This window comes from Panthera onca, chromosome B1 (assembly GCF_046562875.1).
Source record: "Panthera onca isolate mPanOnc1 chromosome B1, mPanOnc1 haplotype 2, whole genome shotgun sequence".
NCBI classification, from domain to species: Eukaryota; Metazoa; Chordata; class Mammalia; order Carnivora; family Felidae; genus Panthera; species Panthera onca.
Genome location: NC_138342.1, coordinates 181998003 through 182018072, shown reverse-complemented (window position 1 = coordinate 182018072; position 20070 = coordinate 181998003). Strand labels below are relative to the sequence as shown.

General features: G+C 35.2%; 1 protein-coding gene across 5 annotated transcripts in view; it reads right to left on the bottom strand.

Moving 5' to 3' along the window:
- TUSC3 (tumor suppressor candidate 3) overlaps positions 1 to 20070 on the bottom strand; it is a 261164-nt gene that overhangs the window by 18866 nt on the left and 222228 nt on the right. For all 5 annotated transcript variants that reach the window (XM_078445394.2, XM_078445392.2, XM_078445395.2 and 2 more), the window contains one exon: positions 16394 to 16457. In XM_078445394.2, the coding sequence (XP_078301520.1) occupies positions 16394 to 16457 (64 nt within the window). The remainder of the gene's footprint in view (positions 1 to 16393; positions 16458 to 20070) is intronic.

Here is a 20070-nt window from a genome sequence, read left to right as displayed (position 1 = left end):
TGTTCTACTTAAGAGTCTCTTGTGGTTTGCCTGCCTCTCTCTTTTTATCTTACTTTTCCTTTCCTTCCCCTATGTTCACCTGTTTTGTTTCTTAAGTTCCACGAGTGAAATCATATTTATCTTTCTCTGACTTATTTTGCTTAGTATAATATACTCTAGTTCCATCAATGTTGTAAATGGCAAGGTTTCATTCTTTCTAATTTCTGAGTCATGTTCTATTACTCAGTAATATTCATTCTATGTATATCTTCTTTATCCATTCATCAGTCGATGGACATCTGGACTCTTTCCATAATTTGGCTTTTGTTGATAGTGCTGCCGTTGATAGGGTGCATGTGCCCCTTCAAATCAGCATTTTTGTATCCTTTGGGTTAATAGCTGGTCGTGCAATTGCTGGGTCATAGAGTAGTTGTATTTTTAATTTTTTGAGGAACTCCATACTGTTTTCCAGAGTGGCTGCACCAGTTTGCATTCCCACCAGCCATGCAAAACTGTTCCCCTCTCTCCGCATCCTTGCCAACATCTGTTGTTTCCTGAGCTGTTCATTTTACCCATTCTGACAGATGTTATGTGGTATCTCATTGTGGTTTTGACTTCTATTTCCCTGAAGATGAGATGTTGAGCATCTTTTCATGTGTCTGTTAGCCCTCTCAATGTCTTCTTCGGAAAAGTGTCTGTTCATGTCTTTTGCTCATTTCTTCATTGGATTATTTGTCTTTTGGGTGCTGAGTTTGATAAGTTCTTTGTAGATTTTGGATACTAACCCTTCGTCTAATATGTCAACAAATAGTCTTCAATTTATTCTATTTAGCAATCCTTTATGAAACCTTTCTGGAGAAAACCAGCCAATAACCCAAACAAACTTGCCTGGAAGCCTACTGCATACAAGAGAAAAAGCCACTATCAGCACTATGCAGTATCAGCACTCCCCTCTCCCCTCTCCAACCAAGCCGAACACATGTATACACCATATACTACCACTAAATTTGGGGGGATCCATGATACATAGTTTGAAAACACTGAAATTTGGTTAATTATTAGAGTTCTTTGAGATCCAGTCATGTCATGAGGGCCTGAAAAGGGTAACATAAGAGAATCAATATTTCATTATTACCAGTATATTGAAATATATTTCAGTATTATCAGTCTGTGCACCTTAAGGATTTATTCTTAAAATGTTTTGGATAATCCACTGGAAAAAAACTCAAGTCTAGAGTCATAGGACAATGCTAATAATAAAGTGATGGGAAAAAATTAAAAGCTTGTACCAAACTGTTCATATGTAAGGGTTTCTACTGCTTGACTTAGCTCCCTGGAGCAAACTACTGTGACTGTATAGATCCTAAGGAGTTAAAGTCGGTCTCCCTTTCATCTTTTTCTGGTTCCATTTGCCAAAAATCCAGAAATAACCAAATTTAAACCACCACATCGATAAATAATCCTTAATAAGTTTATTGGGAATATAAGAACAGTTTTTAAACTGGGAATCCTCAAATTCAAGGACTTACTAATATAAATGTTTTTTTTTTAATTTTTTAATGTTTATTTATTTTTGAGAGAGACAGAGACAGAATGCAAGTGGGTTAGGGGCAGAGAGAGAGGAAGACACAGACTCTGAAGCAGGCTCCAGGCTCCGACCTGTCAGCACAGAGCCCAATGCAGTGCTCCAACCTATGAGCTGTGAGATCATGACCAGAGCCGAAGTCAGATGCTCAACTGACTGAGCCACCCAGGCACCCCAAGGACTTACTACTATAAAACTCAGGGACATGAAGTTACAGAATGGCTTCTAAAGTAAAATGAAGAAGTTGCTGACTTTAATAGTGGTTGGTTATTACAATGGGGGTTTCCAGGTGGCAGGTGATTGGTTACAAGTGATTATCTCATACCAGTTTTAAAATGGTGACATAAGTTTTTTTTATGATTATCAGAGGTATTTACAAGAAATATCCCAAGTTAAGGTTTGCTTATACTCATGAAAAGGGCTACATTTAGTCTTAAAGTGTTTATGTGGCTTGAATGATTTTTTCTGCCAGGGAATTCTCAAGTGTGGTTTCTATTTTATATTTCATTTTAACACCCCTTACTTTATTCAGGTACAAATTTTAATCTACACATTTAAATAGACACATTTGATCTGAAAATTCATAGAAAATTCAGATTATTTTAACTGTAACAAAATATTTTTTTCAAATATTCAAATTAGAAATGACATTTTAAAATGATTTTATGTAGATATTATAAATAAAATACTTTAGGACCCCGTTTCCTACATAGCTTCTGAAATTTTATTAATAAAATCAATGGGAAAATAACAATTTTCAGGGTAAAATTTTATATATACACAAACACCCATGTGCACATATATAGATGTGACATAAATACACATATATGTAGATATAATCTCAAGGAAAAGTATGTTTTATTAGGCAAAAAAAAATTGGATATTAACTATAGTTACACAAGTATAACATATCCCTATTCAAAGATCTTCATACCGTTTTCACCATTTTTTCTCTACAAATTTTTAAGATATGATGGGAAAACTATGTGAGCAAACAACATGCTTCTCATTGGAATTTTTGAACTTCACACAAATTCAGTTTGCAAGGGAAAATTATGTATAAGATTTTCATAAGCATAAACCACATTTTGCTGGGCATTTATCTTATGCAAAATTGTTCCAAATATTTGCTATTACAAATATTCCTACAAAGATCTTTTTACATGTACATGGGCAATGTTTTCTCTAAGGTCCACATGTAGAGTTTTCTAGAGAGTGCACATATGTATTTTCAAATTAACTAAGGTTTAATCATATTGTATTTTCCTTATATTTCACCAATAGTATTGCCAAACTATTGATTTTATCAAACTGATTAGGGAGAATCTGTATTAATAGTTTGAGTATCTTTTGATAAGCTCATTTCTTTTTAATCTTTTGTATATTGTTTTTTTTCTTTTTCTTTTTTTCTTTTTGCTCATTTTCCCATAAGTCTTTTTCCTCATCTGTGTATTTTTCTTAACTTGTAGGACACTTCCTTTTTCTGCACATGAAAGTGTTGCATATAAACTCTCTTCCTTTCATGTGTTGTCTTGTATATACGTATATAGGTCATTTAATACTAATAGCCAACATTTATTTACCCCAACTATGTGCAGGCAGCTGAGGTAAGCACTATGCATGGATTTCTCTCATTAAGCCCCTTAACAGTGCTGTGAGGTGGGTATTGTTTTATTCTTACTTATAAGTTAGGATAATGAAAACTTATGGGGGTTAATAACCGGGACACTGTTAGGCGCTACTGGAGCCAGAATTCAAACCAAGGCTATCGAAGCCAATGCCTATTTGCTCTTAACTACAATGCATTGTGTTTTTTTACATATTAAAAAAAAAAAACCCTTAATATGTTTTTTTCGTATGTTGACATACATTGTGTAAATTTAAGGTGTACAACATGTTAATGTGATATATTTACATACTGTAATTTGACTGCCATTGTAATAATAATTATCACCTCTATCATATTACATAATTATCCTTTTTTAAAGGTTGAAATAATCAAGTTCGAGACTCTTAGCAAGTTTGATCATACAACATTGTTGTCTATATTCGTTTCACTGTGCATTGGTTCTCTATGGCTTATTTACTACTACTCTCATTAAATTTGTACCCTTAACATTTGTCTTACTACCCTTCATTTCATCCTCTGATAACCACCATTTTACTGTTTTGACAAGTTTGGCTTTTTAAAATTCCACATGTAAGTGATATCATACAGTAGTGGTCTTTCTTGACTGATCTCACTTAGCACACTGTGCTCAAATTCCATCCATGTTATTCCAAATAGCAAGACTGTTTGTATGCCTATCATTTTGCTGTTTTGTTTTTGTTTTTTACACGTCTATCAACAGACACTTAGGTTGTGTAGGTTATATCCATATCTGGCTATTCCAAATAATGATGCCATAAACAGAGGGGTGCATACATCTGTCTAAATTAGTGGGTTTGTTTTTTTGGACACATACCCAGAAAGGTAATTGTTGAATCATATGGTAGTTTTATTTTTAATTTTTTGAGGAAACTCCATGCTGTTTTTCTATAGTGGCTGCACCAATTTACATTCGCATCAACAGAACAAACCTTCTTCTTCTCCACAGCCTCGCCAACACCTATTTCTTACCTTTTTGACAACAGCCACCATAACTGAGGTGGTATCTCATAGTGGTGTTGATCTGCATTTCCCTGATGGTGAGTGATGTTGAGCATCTTTTAATGTATCGGTTGGCTATTTGCATGTTGTCTTTGGAAAAGTGTCGATTTAGTATTCTTCTGCATGCGCTTATCCATTTTCTTAAAACTATTTGTTAAAGAGACTCTTTTCCTCATGGAGTGTTCTGGGCCCTCCGGTCAAATTTGAGTAGATTGTATATGCAGGAATTTAATTTTGGGCTGTCTATTCTGTTCCGTTGGTCTCTGTGTCTGTTTTTGTGCCAGTACGATACTGTTTTTAATACTATAGCTTTGAAGTATTGTTTGAAATCTGTGTGATACCTCTGGTTTTGTTCTTTTACCTTGGGATTGCTTTAGATATTTTGGCTGTTGTGGTTCAGTACAAATTTTAGGAGTGTTTCTCCCATTTCTGTAAAAAAAAAAAAAAAAAAAAAAGAGCCTTTATATTTTGATGAGGATTGCACTGAATCTGTAGATGATTTTGGGGAGTATGGATATTTTAATAGTATTATTCAGATCCATGAACAGAGAATGCATTTCCATTTGTTTGTGTTTTGATTTCTTTCAGCAAAGTCTTGGAGTTGTGTTGTACAGACGTTTCATTTCCTTGGTTAAATTTATTCCTAAGAATTTTTTTGTTTCTGATGTTATTATAAATTGGATTGTTTTCTTTTTCACATGTTTCATCATTAGTGTAAAAAATGCACCTGATTTCTGCAGGTTGATTTTGTAACCTGTAACTTTACTGAAATTGTTAATTAGTTACAACGCATTTTTAGTTGAGAGTCTGGGATATTCTCTCAGTGTAAGTGTGTGTGTCTGTGTGTGTGTGCATGCATATGTTCATATCGTCTACAAATAGCAACAATATTACTTCTTCTTTTCCAATTTAGATGCCCTCTGTTTCTTTGTCTTCATTGCTCTAGCTTATTAAAGAACAGTAATGCTGGCAGGCATCCTTGTCTTCTTCCTGATCTTAGAGGAAAAGCTTTCAATTCCAACTTGGTTGTGATGTATAATCCTTTTTAAGTGTTCGTGAATTTGGTTTGCTCATAGTTTGAGAAATTTTGTATCTGTACTCATCAGAGATATTAGTGTATACTTTTCTTGTGGTGCTTTTATCTAGTTTTGTATCATCGTAATGCTGGCCTCAGAGAATGAGTTTGGAAGTGTTCCCTACTCAATTTTTTTTTTTTTTTTTTTTGGAGATTGAGAAGGATTGGTGTTAATTCTTTTATTTAAAAAAAATTTATTTATGACACAGAGCACACAAGGGCAAAGAGAGGATCCAAAACAGGCTCTGTGTTGACAGCAGCGAGCCCAGGGTAGGGCTCAAACTCACAAACTGTGAGTTCATGACCTGAGCTGAAGCTGGAAGCTTAACTGACTGAGTCACCCAGGCACCCCAGTGTTAATTCTTACTTAAGTGTTAGGTACAATTCTCCATAGTGAAGCCATTTGGTCCTGGGGTTTTCTGCGTTGGGAGGTTTTTGATTACAGATAGAATATTTTTACTCAATTTTGATCTGTTTAGATTTTTCCATTTCTTCTTGAAACACTGTTGGCAAGTCATGTTTCTAAGAATGTATTTATTTCTTCTAAGTTATGTAATTTGTTGGCATATAATTATTAATAGAAGTCTGTTATACTATGTATTTCTGAAGTATCAGTTGTAATGTCTTCACTTTCATTTCTGAGTCTTTTTTTCTTGGTTTAGCTATTTGTCAATTTTGTGTGTTTTTGAAGAAACAGCTCTTAGTTTCACTGATACATTTTATTGATTTTCTGGTCTTTATTTCATTTATTTCTACTCTATACTTATGTACTTCCTTTCTTATGTTAACTTTGGGCTTACTTTCTTGTTCTTTCTTTGGTTCCTTGAAGTGTAAATTTAAGTTGTTTACTTGAGATCACTGTCAATTCATAATTTATGCATTTAATGCTATAAACTTACCTCCCAGAACTGTTTTTGCTGTATCCCATTAGTTTGGTATGTTGTATTTCCACTGTCATGTGTTTAAAGATATTTTTAATTTCCCTTTTGATTTCTTTTTGACACACTGGTTGTTTAGAGGTGTGTTGTTTAGTTTCCACATATTTGTGTATTTCCTCTTGTAGATATGTAGTTTCATACCATTGTGGTCAGAAAAGATAGTTGCCTATGTGTTTGGGGCCTTATCAAATGATGTATCCTGAAGAATGTTCCACATGCACTTCATAAGAAAATGTGTTTTATGTTCTTGGATGGAGGGTACCTGGGTGACTCAGTCAGTTGGGTGTCTGATTCTTGATTTCAGCTCAGGCTGTGATCCTAGAGTCGTGGGATAGAGCCCTGCGTTGGGCTCTTTGCTGACCTTGGAGCCTGCTTGAGATTCTCTCTCTGCCAGCTCCCCCAACTCTGGCTCATGCTCTCTCTCTCCCCTGCTCATATGTGCTCACTTTCTCTCAAAACAAACAAACAGACAAACTTTCAGGATACAAGGTCTGTTATGTACAAAAAAACAAATTCTACAGGAGTGCCTGGATGGCTCAGTTGGTTAAGTGTCCAACTCTTGATTTTGGCTCAGGTCATGATCTCACAGTTGTGAAATCAAGCCCCACATAGGGCTCTGTGGTGAGTGTGGAGCCTGCTTGGGATTCTCCTCCTCTCTTTCTGCCCCTCCTCCACTGGTGCATACAGCCTCTCTCTCAAGAGAATAGTAGGCTGTCGGATGGAATATCCTATATACGTCTGTTATGTTCATTCTAAAGTGTGGCTCAATCCCAACATGTTGATTACCTATTTGGATGACCTATTCATTGCTGACAGTGGGTTACTGAAACTCCCTATTACTGCATTTTGTTCTATTTCTTTCTTCAGATCTGTTAGTATTTACTGAATATATTTTGGTACTCTGATGTTGGGTAACATTCATAACATTCGTTATGTCTTCTTGATGTATCGACCCTTTTATCATTATATAATGACCTACTCTGTCTCTTGTTAACATTTTTGGCTTGAAGTCTATTTTGCCCAATCTAAGTATGGCTAATCCCACTTTCTTTTGGTTTATACTTGCTTAGAGTATCCTTCTCTGTCTCTTGATATTGAGCCCTTGTGTATGTTTAGAGTTGAAATGAGCCTCCTACAGGCAGCGTATATTTGGGTCTTGCTTTTTAAAAAAAAATCATTTAGCTAGTCTGTGTCTTTTTATTGGTTATTTCAATCCATTTACATTTAATATGGTAAGTGATATATAAGGACTTACTACTGCCATCTTATCTTTTGTCTTCTGGTTGTTCTGTCTCCATTGTTTGTATCTTTGTGAATTTGTGGTTTTCCATGGTGATTTATTCAGTCTCCCTCATACCTCCACCCCCTTTATTTTGTCTCCTGTCTTTAGATTTTTTTACTTGTGGTTACCATGAGGCTTAGATATCTCAAATAAATTGCTATCAGCAGGGGAAAAAAAGACTATATTCATTGACCTATAAAAGTTCTGTTTTACTCCTCACCTTTTATATTTCTAATGTCACAAAATGTTTACACTGTGAATTCATTAACAAGTTACAGTAGCTGTAATTATTTAGTGCTCTTTCCTTTAACCTTCATATTATAATTAAGGGGTTAATATACTAATATAGAATTACAGTTTTTAAATTCTACCACCTTTATCAGAGTTTTATAGACTTTCATTTTTTATGCATGTGTCCAAACAGCACTTTTTCATTTCAGCTTGAAAAACAACTTTCAGCATTATTTGTAAGATAGGTCTGGTGGTGTTGAACTTCTTCAACTTTTGTTTGGGAAAGCCTTTATTTATTGTTCATATCTACAGGGTTACTGTGCCAGATAAAGTATTTTTAGCTGGCAATTTTTACCTTTCAATTTTTGAATATGTCATTCTACTCTCTCCTGGTCTGTAGAGTTTCTGCTGAGAAATCCATTGATATCCTAATAGGAAGTTCCTTTCTAGGTTACTTTCCTTTTTTTTCCCTGATTTTGAACAGTTTCTTGGAAAAGATCTTTTTACACTGAGATAGTAAGACGTTCCCTTAACTTACTATACTTACGTCTAGTTTCTTTCCCAAGTTTAGGAAGTTCTGTGCTATTACCACTTTAAAATAAACTCTGCTCCCTCCCCACTCTCTTCTCCTGATATACCAACCATTCTGATATTTGCTTGTCTGACAGAATAACAACTCTTGTAGGATTTCTTAACTTCTTAAAAATATTTGTTCTCTCACCTTCCAACTGAGTCATTTCTAAATTCCTATCCCCCAATTTGCTTATTCTTTCTTCTGTCTGATGTATCCTAATCTTTATGCTTTCTACATACTCATCTTTTTAAGTTCTTGAGCTCCAGAATTTGTTTCATTCTATTTTTATAATTTAAATCTCTTTGGTTTAAAAACAAAAAAAATACGTCTCCTGTTCATTAATTTTATTCCAGAGTCCACTGAATTGCCTTTCTAAGTTTTCTTGTAGCTAATTAAATGTCTTCATTTCTCATGAGGAAATTTTGAATTCTTTAATCAGTTAGACTACAATATTACATGCCTTGCAGTTCCACTGCTGGAGAATTATCCTTTGTGTGACACCACATTACTGTGATTTTCCAGTGGCTAATGAAGTGTGCCTATGCTCTCCCATTTGAAGTGGCACACACCCTTGTTTACTTTGTTATAAAGTTCAACAGGCTGGCAATGAGAAACTTCTTTCTTGTGTCCCAGAAGGTGGTGGTATAGCACAAGGTTTTGGGTTTTCTTATTGGAGCCCTTGGGAGCAGGCCTATTAAAAAAAACTGGGGTTCAAAAAAAAGCTGGTGGCAAAGTGGGGGTAGGGGTGGTCTTAGCACCTGGGGCTTTGGGAGTGGCCTTGTGCCAGTAAGAGGATCCTCTAGTGGGGAAATCCCAGAGGTCCATGGGCAGACCTTGTGCTGAAATCCTGGAGCCTATAGCAAAAAACACTTTCCTTCAGGGCCCTCTGATGTTCTTGTCTCCCTCTCTCCCTTTCTTCTTCCTCCCCCAAGTCATGGGGGGGGGGGGTCCCGTCTCAGAGAGGTGGGTATTGCTGGAGAAATGGGTTCCTCCAACTGCTATCAGGCCATCTGTCCCTCCCCACTTTCCTTTCCCACCTCCTCTGCCCAGAGAGGTAGCTGCTGTATGCTCTGCCCCCCCACCCCCTGCAAAGCCCAGCAGGTGGCAGTGTTGCCCTCAGGAAGGGCACCATGGTGTGTTTTCCTTTTTTCTCTGCTCCCAAACTCGTTCGTCTCTGCTCTGTTTTGATGGCTTGCCAGTTTCTCCCATCAAGCTGGTTGGACCCAAAATACTCAATCTCTGGTCAGTGTACCAGTTTTGCACTCTCCAGATTATCTTTTCTGATGGCTACAAATGGGTCTGGGGCAGGCTCACAGACTCCTTTGGATCTGTGAGGGTCGTCCTGGCATACTGAACAGAGGTACTTTTGTTTGGTTATAGACCTCCAATTAGTTGTAAATCAAAAACACAAAAGGAACAACTCAGAGTGCCATGATGCTGATGTCAAGTTGCTTTGTTAGGCAGAGGGTTGTCATTTTAATGTGGCAAAATTTTTCATCTTTCCCTGTGAATTTTGGTTGTTGTTTCTTCCTCATGAAATTCCTACCCTTAAGTTCTTAAAAATGTTCTCTTTCTTGATAGCTTTAAGTCAGTAATGTCACTCTTCTGTTCAGAACAATTTAATAGCTTTCCATGTCACTCTGAATAAAATAACCAGTAGGTTTCAAAATGGCCTCTAGGTCATACATGATTTGTACCCCGATCCGCTGCTTGTACTTGTCTGCCTTTGTTTGCTCTTATTCTTGTCCCACTCGCTATTTTTCCAACAAGACTGGAAACTCTCTGCCTTTGCATCTTTGTACTTCCTATTCCCCTGCTTAATGCTCTTCTCCCAATTAGGCCCATTAAGTCACATCGCTTTGAGTTTCTGCTCAAATGACAAATTATTAGAAAAGCCTCCTCCAACCTCTCTGCTTGCTTTTTTCTGCTTTTCTTCTGTAACACTGTTTTTGAAAGAAATTTTGCATTCATTTTTTTTAATAACTGTTTTTCTCCTGCCACTACAATGTTAGCCCCCAAAAGGCAGTAAATTTTTGTTCATTATCTCTCTCACCCATTGCCAAATAACTCTAAGACACAGATACCCTCTTCAGTTTACCAATGAGGAAAACGATGCTGAGCAAGGTCTGGATAACTTATGCAAAGCCAAAAAACTAGTAAGTGACAGCACGAGTCAAAAAAGCAAAAAAGAAACTGGGTAGGATGAGATCACAGGGTTAGATGAAAACAACAAGAGAAAAGGAACAAAACAGCTAGAAATGCAGGGAAAGATAATAAAGTCAGTAGCAACTCTCTTGAGGTAATAAGGTTGTGGGTTTTTTTCTTTTTTAATTAACACATCCTATAGAGCAGTTTACAAAGGTTTTCTGAAAAGGCCCAGAAAGTACAGTTGACCCTTGAAAAACATAGGTTTGCATTGTTAGGGTCCACTTATATAATTTTTTTTGTTACTACAGTACAGTACTGTAAATGTACTTTCTCTTTATGATTTTCTTAATATTTTCTTTACTCTGGCTTACTTTATTTGTAAGATTAGAGTATGTAATATAACAAAATATGTGTTGATTATGTTATCAGTAAGGCTTCTAATCAACAGAAAGCTATTAATAGTTAAACTTTTGAGGAGTAAAAAGTATTGTGTGGATTTTCAACTGTGTGGGGGGTCGGCACCCCTCACACTCATGTTGTTCAAGGTTCAACTGTAGATACTTCGGTCTGTGCAAGCTGTATCACGTTATGGCTGCTACTCAACTCTGCTGCTGTAGTGCAAAGTAATCATAGACAATACATAAATGAATAGGTGTGTCTGTGTTCCAATAAAACTTTATTTACAAAAATAGTAGATTAGACTGGATTTGACCCTCATTGGTCCTAGTTTGTCAACTGTTGCTACCAAAAATACGGTAAACTGTAATATCTGAGAGGAAGTTAGTTTTATTCATACTTGAAAATCAATGCAATAACTTAGTATATACTTGCATATAACCCCAAAGTAGGATTTTAAAGCAAAGGAGGGACTAAATATATGGTTGTCTTTAACTGTGAGGTAAAATATTCTGTTACAAAGCAGCAGGGTCAGCACGTTTCCTGCAAACTTAAGTTTTCTAGGCTTTACCAAAAAATAAGCTGCGAACCTACTTTACGTTTGAGAGTTGTAATGAAGTATGACTTCAACTGAAATGGCTTTACACTAGCCAACTTTCCCTCTCTTTTTTTAACCACACCTTTTTAAGTTGAGGCCTCTGACTGTTGAGAATTATTTAACTTCCATTCTAATGTATCAATTTAAAAAACAGTTTGGGTAAAAAAAGAACCTACATAATACTTACCCTTTGGAAAAAAGTCACACTTGTAACGTAATTTTTAGGTAGATTATTAATTTTTAGAAAGAGGAAAAGGTTTGACGATTATCGGTGAGACGTGATGTGTAGGGCTTCCTTCCTTGAGTAGAAGGCTGAATGACAAATGAAAGCCCCTTCAAATCTGATAGCTTCTATGGCTCTCTAACTCTGAAATAACAGCTGATTTTCTGCCATTAAACTGTGGGTGTAGCCATTTTGGCTGTGTCTTATTGAAGAGTCCCAATGTTACAGTAAGAGATGGAACTATATAGTGGATAAACCATGTTTCTGAAACTTTTTCTAATGTTCTGAGATTGCTAATGTCTATGCCTGCACACACAAACACACACACACACACATCTAGTCTACCTCATGTATTACTTTGCACATTTGTATTGAGTAATGTCACAGCAATACATACTTAAACTACTGTGCACACTTGAGTTTCTCTGCTGAATCTGTCAGTCACCTTCTTACTGCTTAAGAAATCAAAATATTGACATAATCCCACATAAAACAGAAGCTGTTTGTATAAATTATGTACAGCACCCAGAGGCACTGAGTTATGCTACTGAATGAGTAACAAATACATCTGCACTATCTTATAATCCATTCTCAGTTATACATGATGTTAAGTTTACTGTTGCTCCTTGGAAGAGAATGAGGATTGTCAGTTTAAAGATAAATGAGAACAGATGTTGAAAAAAATGTTAGCAAGTTACAGAAGACTCACAGAGATCTAAATCTGAAATTATCTTCAATTTGCATCCATCATTAATTTTTTTATGTAGTATTTTTCCTTGGACATGACATTCTAAAACACTTGCTATCTATCACAGATCAAAAACAAATACAAAGTCAAATAATATTCATAATAAATAGAAAACAAATGTATTTCTCATCGGAAAAGCAAATGTGATCTTCTTTAGAATATATGTGTTTTCATTTTAAAATTGTTCTACTGTGCCCTTTGCCTTTGATATTAGCCCTTTTCTTCCAACTGATATTTATCTCATGTCATCATCTTAACACTGTAGAACTTGAAGGATGTGGAGAGCTAAGGGACAGATCAGAGTTGAAATAAAGTAAAAGCCAACTCTAGAAGTCAGGCTTTCTGTAGCCAAAAGCACACATAGACCACAGCCTGGTGGAGTCAGGCAAGATTCCAATTTCTTAGCAAGAGCTGGAAAGATTTTCATTACCCATCCCAAGTAACCTTTCATCGATCTTGTCTTCAGCATTTGTGAATATTCTCTCACATTTTATGTTTTTGTGCCTGCTGGACCTTCCACTGGAATAGTCTCTCTCATTCTCGGTCTGGCAAACTCCTTTTTCTACTGTATCAAAACCAACTGAAAAGTCAGTTCAAGTTCTCTAGGCATTGAGTGGCTCCTTCTTCTTTTGCTGCTTCCAAGAAATGATTACAACATTTGTCACACTGGATTACAATTAATTTTCTATCAGTCTACCTTCTTGTAAGCAGTGAGTATCTTACATTTGCATTAGGTGTTGAAATATAACCGAATAAAAAAATAAATAAAAATGAATTTTTACTGGGAAAAATGTAAGGATTATATAAATTATTCCTAGTTCCCATATTCTGTATTAAAATGCCAAGGCACCTGGGTGGCTCAGTCGGTTAAGTATCCAACTTCGGCTCAGGTCATGATCTCATAGTCTGTGGGTTCGAGCCCCACCTTGGGTTCTGTGCTCACAGCTCAGAGCCTGGAGCCTGCTTTGGATTCTGTGTCTCCCTCTTTCTCTTCCCCCGCCCCACTCGTATTCTGTCTCTCTCAATCAAAATTAAAATTAAAAACATTAAAAAAAATTTTTTTTAATTAAAAAAAATGTCAAATATTTCTTACTCCTTTTTTATATAGTTCTCTCTTATGAACTTAGAACTGTTGTTCTTCCCTCGCCCCCAAACAAGGTACTGAAAAAATAAAACACTACTAATAGGGAGAAAAATCTTATTCTTAGTAAATATGAATCTATAACCTATGAAGTCAAATGACTCCATCTGTTCTTAGGGTTTTTTCAACAAATTTTGCATATAGCAATTGCAGCTAGTAATCTGGCTTACTAAATGAGAAGGAGAAAAACCAAAAAACAGGCATATTCTCTCCAGATAAACAAAAAGTGGCCATCTGGAATTTACATTTTTTTCATATAAAGGAAAAAAATACATGATAAGTTGGAAAAAATATCAGTAGACTCTGCCAAGTGAAAATAAAATCAGACATTATTACTTTGGCTACTTCTTAACTTTCACCAATAATTTTAATGAGCCCACCATTTTAAAACAACTTTTCTCTTTCACAGGTATCTGTAAAGCAAACAAAAAATCAGGGGAAATAAAACAAGTAATTTTTGGTAGCATAAAGAGAGTAAGTACTCTTAACTCTTTTATGTATTGCTGTTAAAAATCTCTATGGAAGACTTCATACTGCTTGTGAAAGTTCTTTGCATGCTTGATGTCAATGAGCCATGAAATGAAACCTGGGAGATTCCTGCCACACAGTGATGGTCTCAACACAGCTCTTTGCTACGTACTCCTGATGTGTTTAATAGACTAGCTGCTTTGAAGGAAGTAACACTGCTAAAATGCTACATCAAGGATGGAAACAGGTTAGGAAAAAAAGCCTACAATAAATAAAAGCTAAAATGTTACCTGCAAAAAACAATTTGTTTCCTATCAATGTGCTTTAACACAAATCTATTTTGCTTCATAAATACATGTATATAATAGAGAAGTAAAGAGTAAAGATGGCCTTCCCTTATTTTCCAACAAACAGATTTGGAAATACTTCATTTTCTCACCCAAGGCCCCTCTGATGTGCAGAAAGTATGAATCTCTTCCCACAATAAAGTCAGAAAAGAGAAGCTGGCACTTAATGATCCAGATCACGGAACTTGAGAATGTGACTTCAAATCTAGCTATTTCGGATTCTAGTCTATGAGACAAACTACAGCAAAAAACATGTTCGTAATAGTAGCTTCTTAAAAAGCACACGGCTAAATAAGTGCAAGCAAGAAATGGGCTCTAGATCTGCACAGTTCCACATATCCACACAAGCATGTGGAAAGGGGGAAAGGTAAAAACGTAGAACTGATGGGAAAATAAACACAATAGCCTTTAGGGAGGACCGGATGCTTTTTGTGTGCTCTCTCCTTTACTTCACACAGAAGTGCCATGTGGTTACTTCAATAATCCTGATTCTATAAATGAGGATTTTGAGAGCTTCTTGAGAATCGGATGTGCCATAAGCACTTCCTACCCCTCTCCTTCACTTTAATCAATATAAGACTCAGTATATACCAATACCTGATACACTGTCCAGAACATATGATGCAAATAGATTACTTAAATAAACTGAAGGTAGTAAATCTATATTTGCTGGTGAATTAAAAAGTGTACTGGTATAATAAGGTACCAACATACACAAACATTAATGATATTAGTCATTTCCTTCCAGATTAAAAACAAAAACTTCAAGATGGCATGACTGATGTTTACTTATGAAATCCTACGCCACAGACCATAATAACATATATAAAACTTAACCAACAGATCATTAAAAAGAAAAGTGATTTCTAATCCTAGTTTTCCTCTAATCTAAAGCAAGCCAAGTAAACTTTATGGGTATTAGTTTTCCTACTTTTAAAATTTCCTACTTTTTGGGCCTATATAAGTTCAAAGATTCCTTAGAAGCTTAAATAGCTCTGATTATATAAAATACTGAAAATTTGGTCTAGACTACTGCAGTTGAGTATGAATCTTAGTAACCAGGAAAGTAATCAAATGTATAAACAATACTACAGTCACCCTTTAAATCCTGATAATGACTCACTATTTTCAACATTATAAATTTAAGGGGCGCGTGGGTGCTTAAGTCAGTTAAGGGTCTGACTCTTGACTTTGGTTCAGGTCATGGTCTTGCGGTTCATGTGATCGAGCCCCTTATCACGCTCTGCACTGACAGTGTGGAGCCTGCTTGGGATTCTCCCTTGCTGCCACTCCCTAGCTCATGCTCTTTCTCTCTCTCTAAATAAATAAACTTAAAAAAAAAAAAAACCATAAAATTAAGCTTCAAATATTTCACAAGACACACAAACATCAGTGTTCCCCAAGAAATAGTTGTTTACCTAAAGAGTGACTTTATTCCATTCTAAGAGTATTCAGAGTTTGTTTCTATTTGGACACTTTTACCTTATCTCTTTCCTATTCTATCTTCCTACCCTTTACCCCAAACCATAAATTGCACTCTCTTATTTGATTCGTAACATTTAGTCTGGTATGTTCCAAAAAAGACATTCAACCATCTTAAGTCTCCCTCCTCTGACTTACCATAATGTTTAAGGGAACCAGTACTAAGATGTTTTCAAAGTCTGCTTTTTATATTGTAGGATACTTTTTTTTCCCCCTTAGGATCCTGTAAGGTAAAACCACACAAAACTCCACAAGACTTTAACCAGAGATAACCAATGCAGAGCAAAAGCTATACTCTGTAATTTCAATAGTTAGTAAAAAAAGACAATTATATATCTGTTAATGACTGAGAATAAAAACAAAATTATGTAAGTGGAAATAATTAACCTAGGAACTGGAAAGTAACAAAGTTTAAAATTTAATGTCTTTTGAAAATCTTGATTAATGTCAGGGGAAAAAAAAAAGTCACTTTGATAGCATGCAACTTTGGTTTTGCCCTTTTCAATCCATCAGTATTTTAAAGGATACTTAGTACCAGAATAATGTGTGACTCTGCCACGAACTGAGCCTGGCTGCTTCCATGAATGTAGCTCTATAAAAGAAGACAAAGAAGCAAAAATTACAACCTAGAGACAAGCAGTTCTTTTGTACATTTTTTTTTTTTTGTATTTTGTAGTTTTATACCAGGAAGGGAAATAATGAAAAAATCGAATTAATCTTCTCTACATAATTCTTTTAAATAAAATAGTTATCACCCAACATATTCATTTGTTTACAGTTATTACTGTTATTTGTAGAAAGCAACTTAATTATCAAAAGTAAATTTAATAGAACTTGTTAAAAGGTTTACCACAAACACATGATTACAATGTAATGGTTATTCCAGAGTTACTGTTAAGCTGTAAGATACAAACCAAAGCAATTAAGTTTATCTTTAAGCAAAAAAAATGACTTATCAAACATTAAATCACTCTTTTCCACATTATCAGAGTTTTAAAATAAGAAAATAGCTTTATATTAGCATTCAGTCCATTAGAGCATTCAAACTGGCTTTTTTCCAAAATGAAACTATTAAAATTTTTGCCACACTGAGAAATGTACAGTTTTCTATACCTAGTAAGAATGATTATCAGTTGATATCAGTCAATTACAGAAAATATGACACAAATCTCCATCTAGGATATTTTACTGCTGAAAACACTGACTTCCATTATTTTTGCTGTTAATCTCATGAAAATTAACTGCACTTGCTATAAATATAAATCCTTTTCTAGGTTTTCTGATTATCAAAAAATAATTGAAGAAAAAAATAACACGTGTAATCTAACTTAATGTCCTCCATTTCACAACACATTTGAAGCAGAACTATCATTTCAGAGGACCACTTGGGCCCTCTCAAAATCTTCTGTTTTTATTTTCGATAAATACAGTTGAAAGCATATATGAGTATGCTCTCATAAAGAGAAACAGAAAATTATTCCTCCTTGGACTTCAGATGAGTCATGTCACCAAATTTCTCAGAAATAATCCTTCATCTGTAAAATCAGGAACTGAATTAGATGATTTGTGATCTTTTTGAAGTGTATACAGTCTTCTGTGTTTTGTCATAAATTGTGCCCTGGTATTTTCATTAGAGGCTGTTCTTTGTACTCTGATCTAAACTGTCTTTGTTCCCGTGTCTAATCTCAGTAATTCATAGGACAGCTGTCTTATCTGAAGGTATGTTTAGGTGTGTTCTTTAAGCTCAGCATCAAGCAAACTGACTAAAAGAGAACCATTTCTGTTTCATTCACAAATCCCATTACATAAATGTTCTCTGCTGACTCTATTCTTTAAATGTACTTATATGGAGATAAGCATAGCTGTGAAAATCATTAACTTAGCTGCCAGCTAATTATTAAAGGGTTTTAACATTACTAGTGAGTGACAATAGTGAAATTATGAAAAAAAAAAAAAAACAGGTAGCAAAACAAACACCATAAGCTATGTTTGGCATCAGTTAAAGTCTGATTAGAAACTGAGACCCTCAAAACTGAGAAACAGAGACTTTATTATTCTAATTGTAACTGCGAGGATAATAAATACAACCCCACCGAGTACTAATAACAATAGCTACCATCTCTCAAACACTTACTTTGTATAAGACACTTAAAACTTTTAAATACAACAGCTTATTTAACTCTAATAATCCTACAAAAGAGGTATTTTTAGTACAGCCATTTTACAGACAAGGTAACTAAGGCTTAAGAGAAGTGAGAAATGTGCCCAAGTTTTCACATCTGCTAGATGTAAACTCTGGGATTTGATGTCAGGTCTCTTTGATTTCAGATCTGGCGCATGTATTCTTGTTGGACATTTGTTAGACATGTTTTGTATGTTATCACATTGTATCTTATTAGCAGTCACATAAAATGATTAGTATCCTGTCATCTTCCAAAGGAGAAAACTGAGATTTACAGAAATTAATTTGCTTAAGATCGTACAACTATTAATTGGTGGAATATGGACCTAAACCTGGGTCTAATGACCTCCAAGGTCCATGTCTTTTCTGGTATACAATAACTGATTAAAAGAAAATCAAGGGAAACATTTTATAAAAGCTTTATCTGGCAGTCACATAATTAACTCTTGACCGTTACAATAAATAAAATGAACATTTATATAACCGACTGAAATATCTGAATATAACAATAAAGAATAATATGCTCAAATTTATAGAACAACCTCCAAGTAGTTTGCCTATGTAAGAATAACAAATTTAGAGAAGCAAGAACGTAAGATATTTTCTGGATGAGTGGTTTCAAAATATTTGTGTTAAAGAAAGAATCTTCTCTGGTGAATGTCATCAATACCCTTCCACATTTCAAATCCTATGGTCATAACTCAGACTTACTTGACTTTATCTGAAGAATCTGCTACATGTGATCGCTTTTGTTTTTGTTTTTTTTTTTTTTTTGTAAAATTTTCTTGACCTCTAGGATGCCACTGTTTTTAAAAATCGAAGTATAACTGAGACATATGTTATATTAGTCACTGGTGCACAACACCAATTTGACAATTCTGCACATTACTCAAAGTTCACCAAAGTGTAGTCATCATCTGTCACCATACAACATTATTACAATATTGTTGACTCTACTGCTCATGCTGTACTTTTCATTTCCATGACTTATTTATTTTATAACTGAGAATTTGTAACCCTTAATTCTCTTACCTATTTCATCCACCTCCCTCCCCACCTCAATCTGTTTGTTCTCTGGATTTAGGAATCTGTTTTCGTTTCTGATTCCACATAGGTGAAATCTTGAGGTATAGGTCTTCCCTGACATATTACAATTAGCGTAATACTTTATAGGTCCATCCATGTAGTTGCACATGGCAAAATCTCATGATTTTTTATGGTTGAGTACTAATCAACTATTGTGTATATGGGCATGTCTCTGTGTGTATACATACGTACGCCACGTCTACTTTGTTTTCTTTTTTCCATCAAAAGAAATACATTTTTATTCCAACTGTTTTTATTGTGGTAAAAAACATACAACATAAAATTTGCCATCTTAACCTTTTTTTCCCTTCATCATGATGTGTATTCTTAATCACCTTTAGCAATATCACACATCTTCCCATCCATCTCCCATGTGATAACCATTGGTTTGTTCTCTGTATTTAAGAGTCTTTTGGCTTGTCTCTTTTTTCCTTTGTTTGCTTGTTTTGAGTGAAATCATAGGGTACTTGTATTTTTCTGGCAGGCTTGTTTGCCCAGCGTCATACTCTCTAGATCCATCCATGTTGTTGCAAATGGCAAGATTTCATTCATTTTATAGCTGAGTAATATTCCACTGTGTATCTATACCACCTCTTCTTTATAATTTCATCTTTTGATGGGCACTTGGGCTGCTTCCATAATGTGGCTATTGTAAATAATGATGCAATAAACCCAGGGGTGCAAACATCTTTTCAAATTAGTGTTTTTGTATTTTTTTAAGTTGATTTATTTTGAGAGAGAGTACGTGAGCAAGGGAAGGGCAGAGAAAGAGAGAGCGAGAGAGAGAATCCCAAACAGGCTATGTGCTCTCAGAGCAGAGCCTGACATGGGGCTCTATCTCCCAACTGTGAGATCATAACCTGAGCTGAAATCAAGAGTCAGACACTTAACTAAGTCACCCAGGTGCCCCTTAGTGTTTTTGTATTGTTTGGGTAAA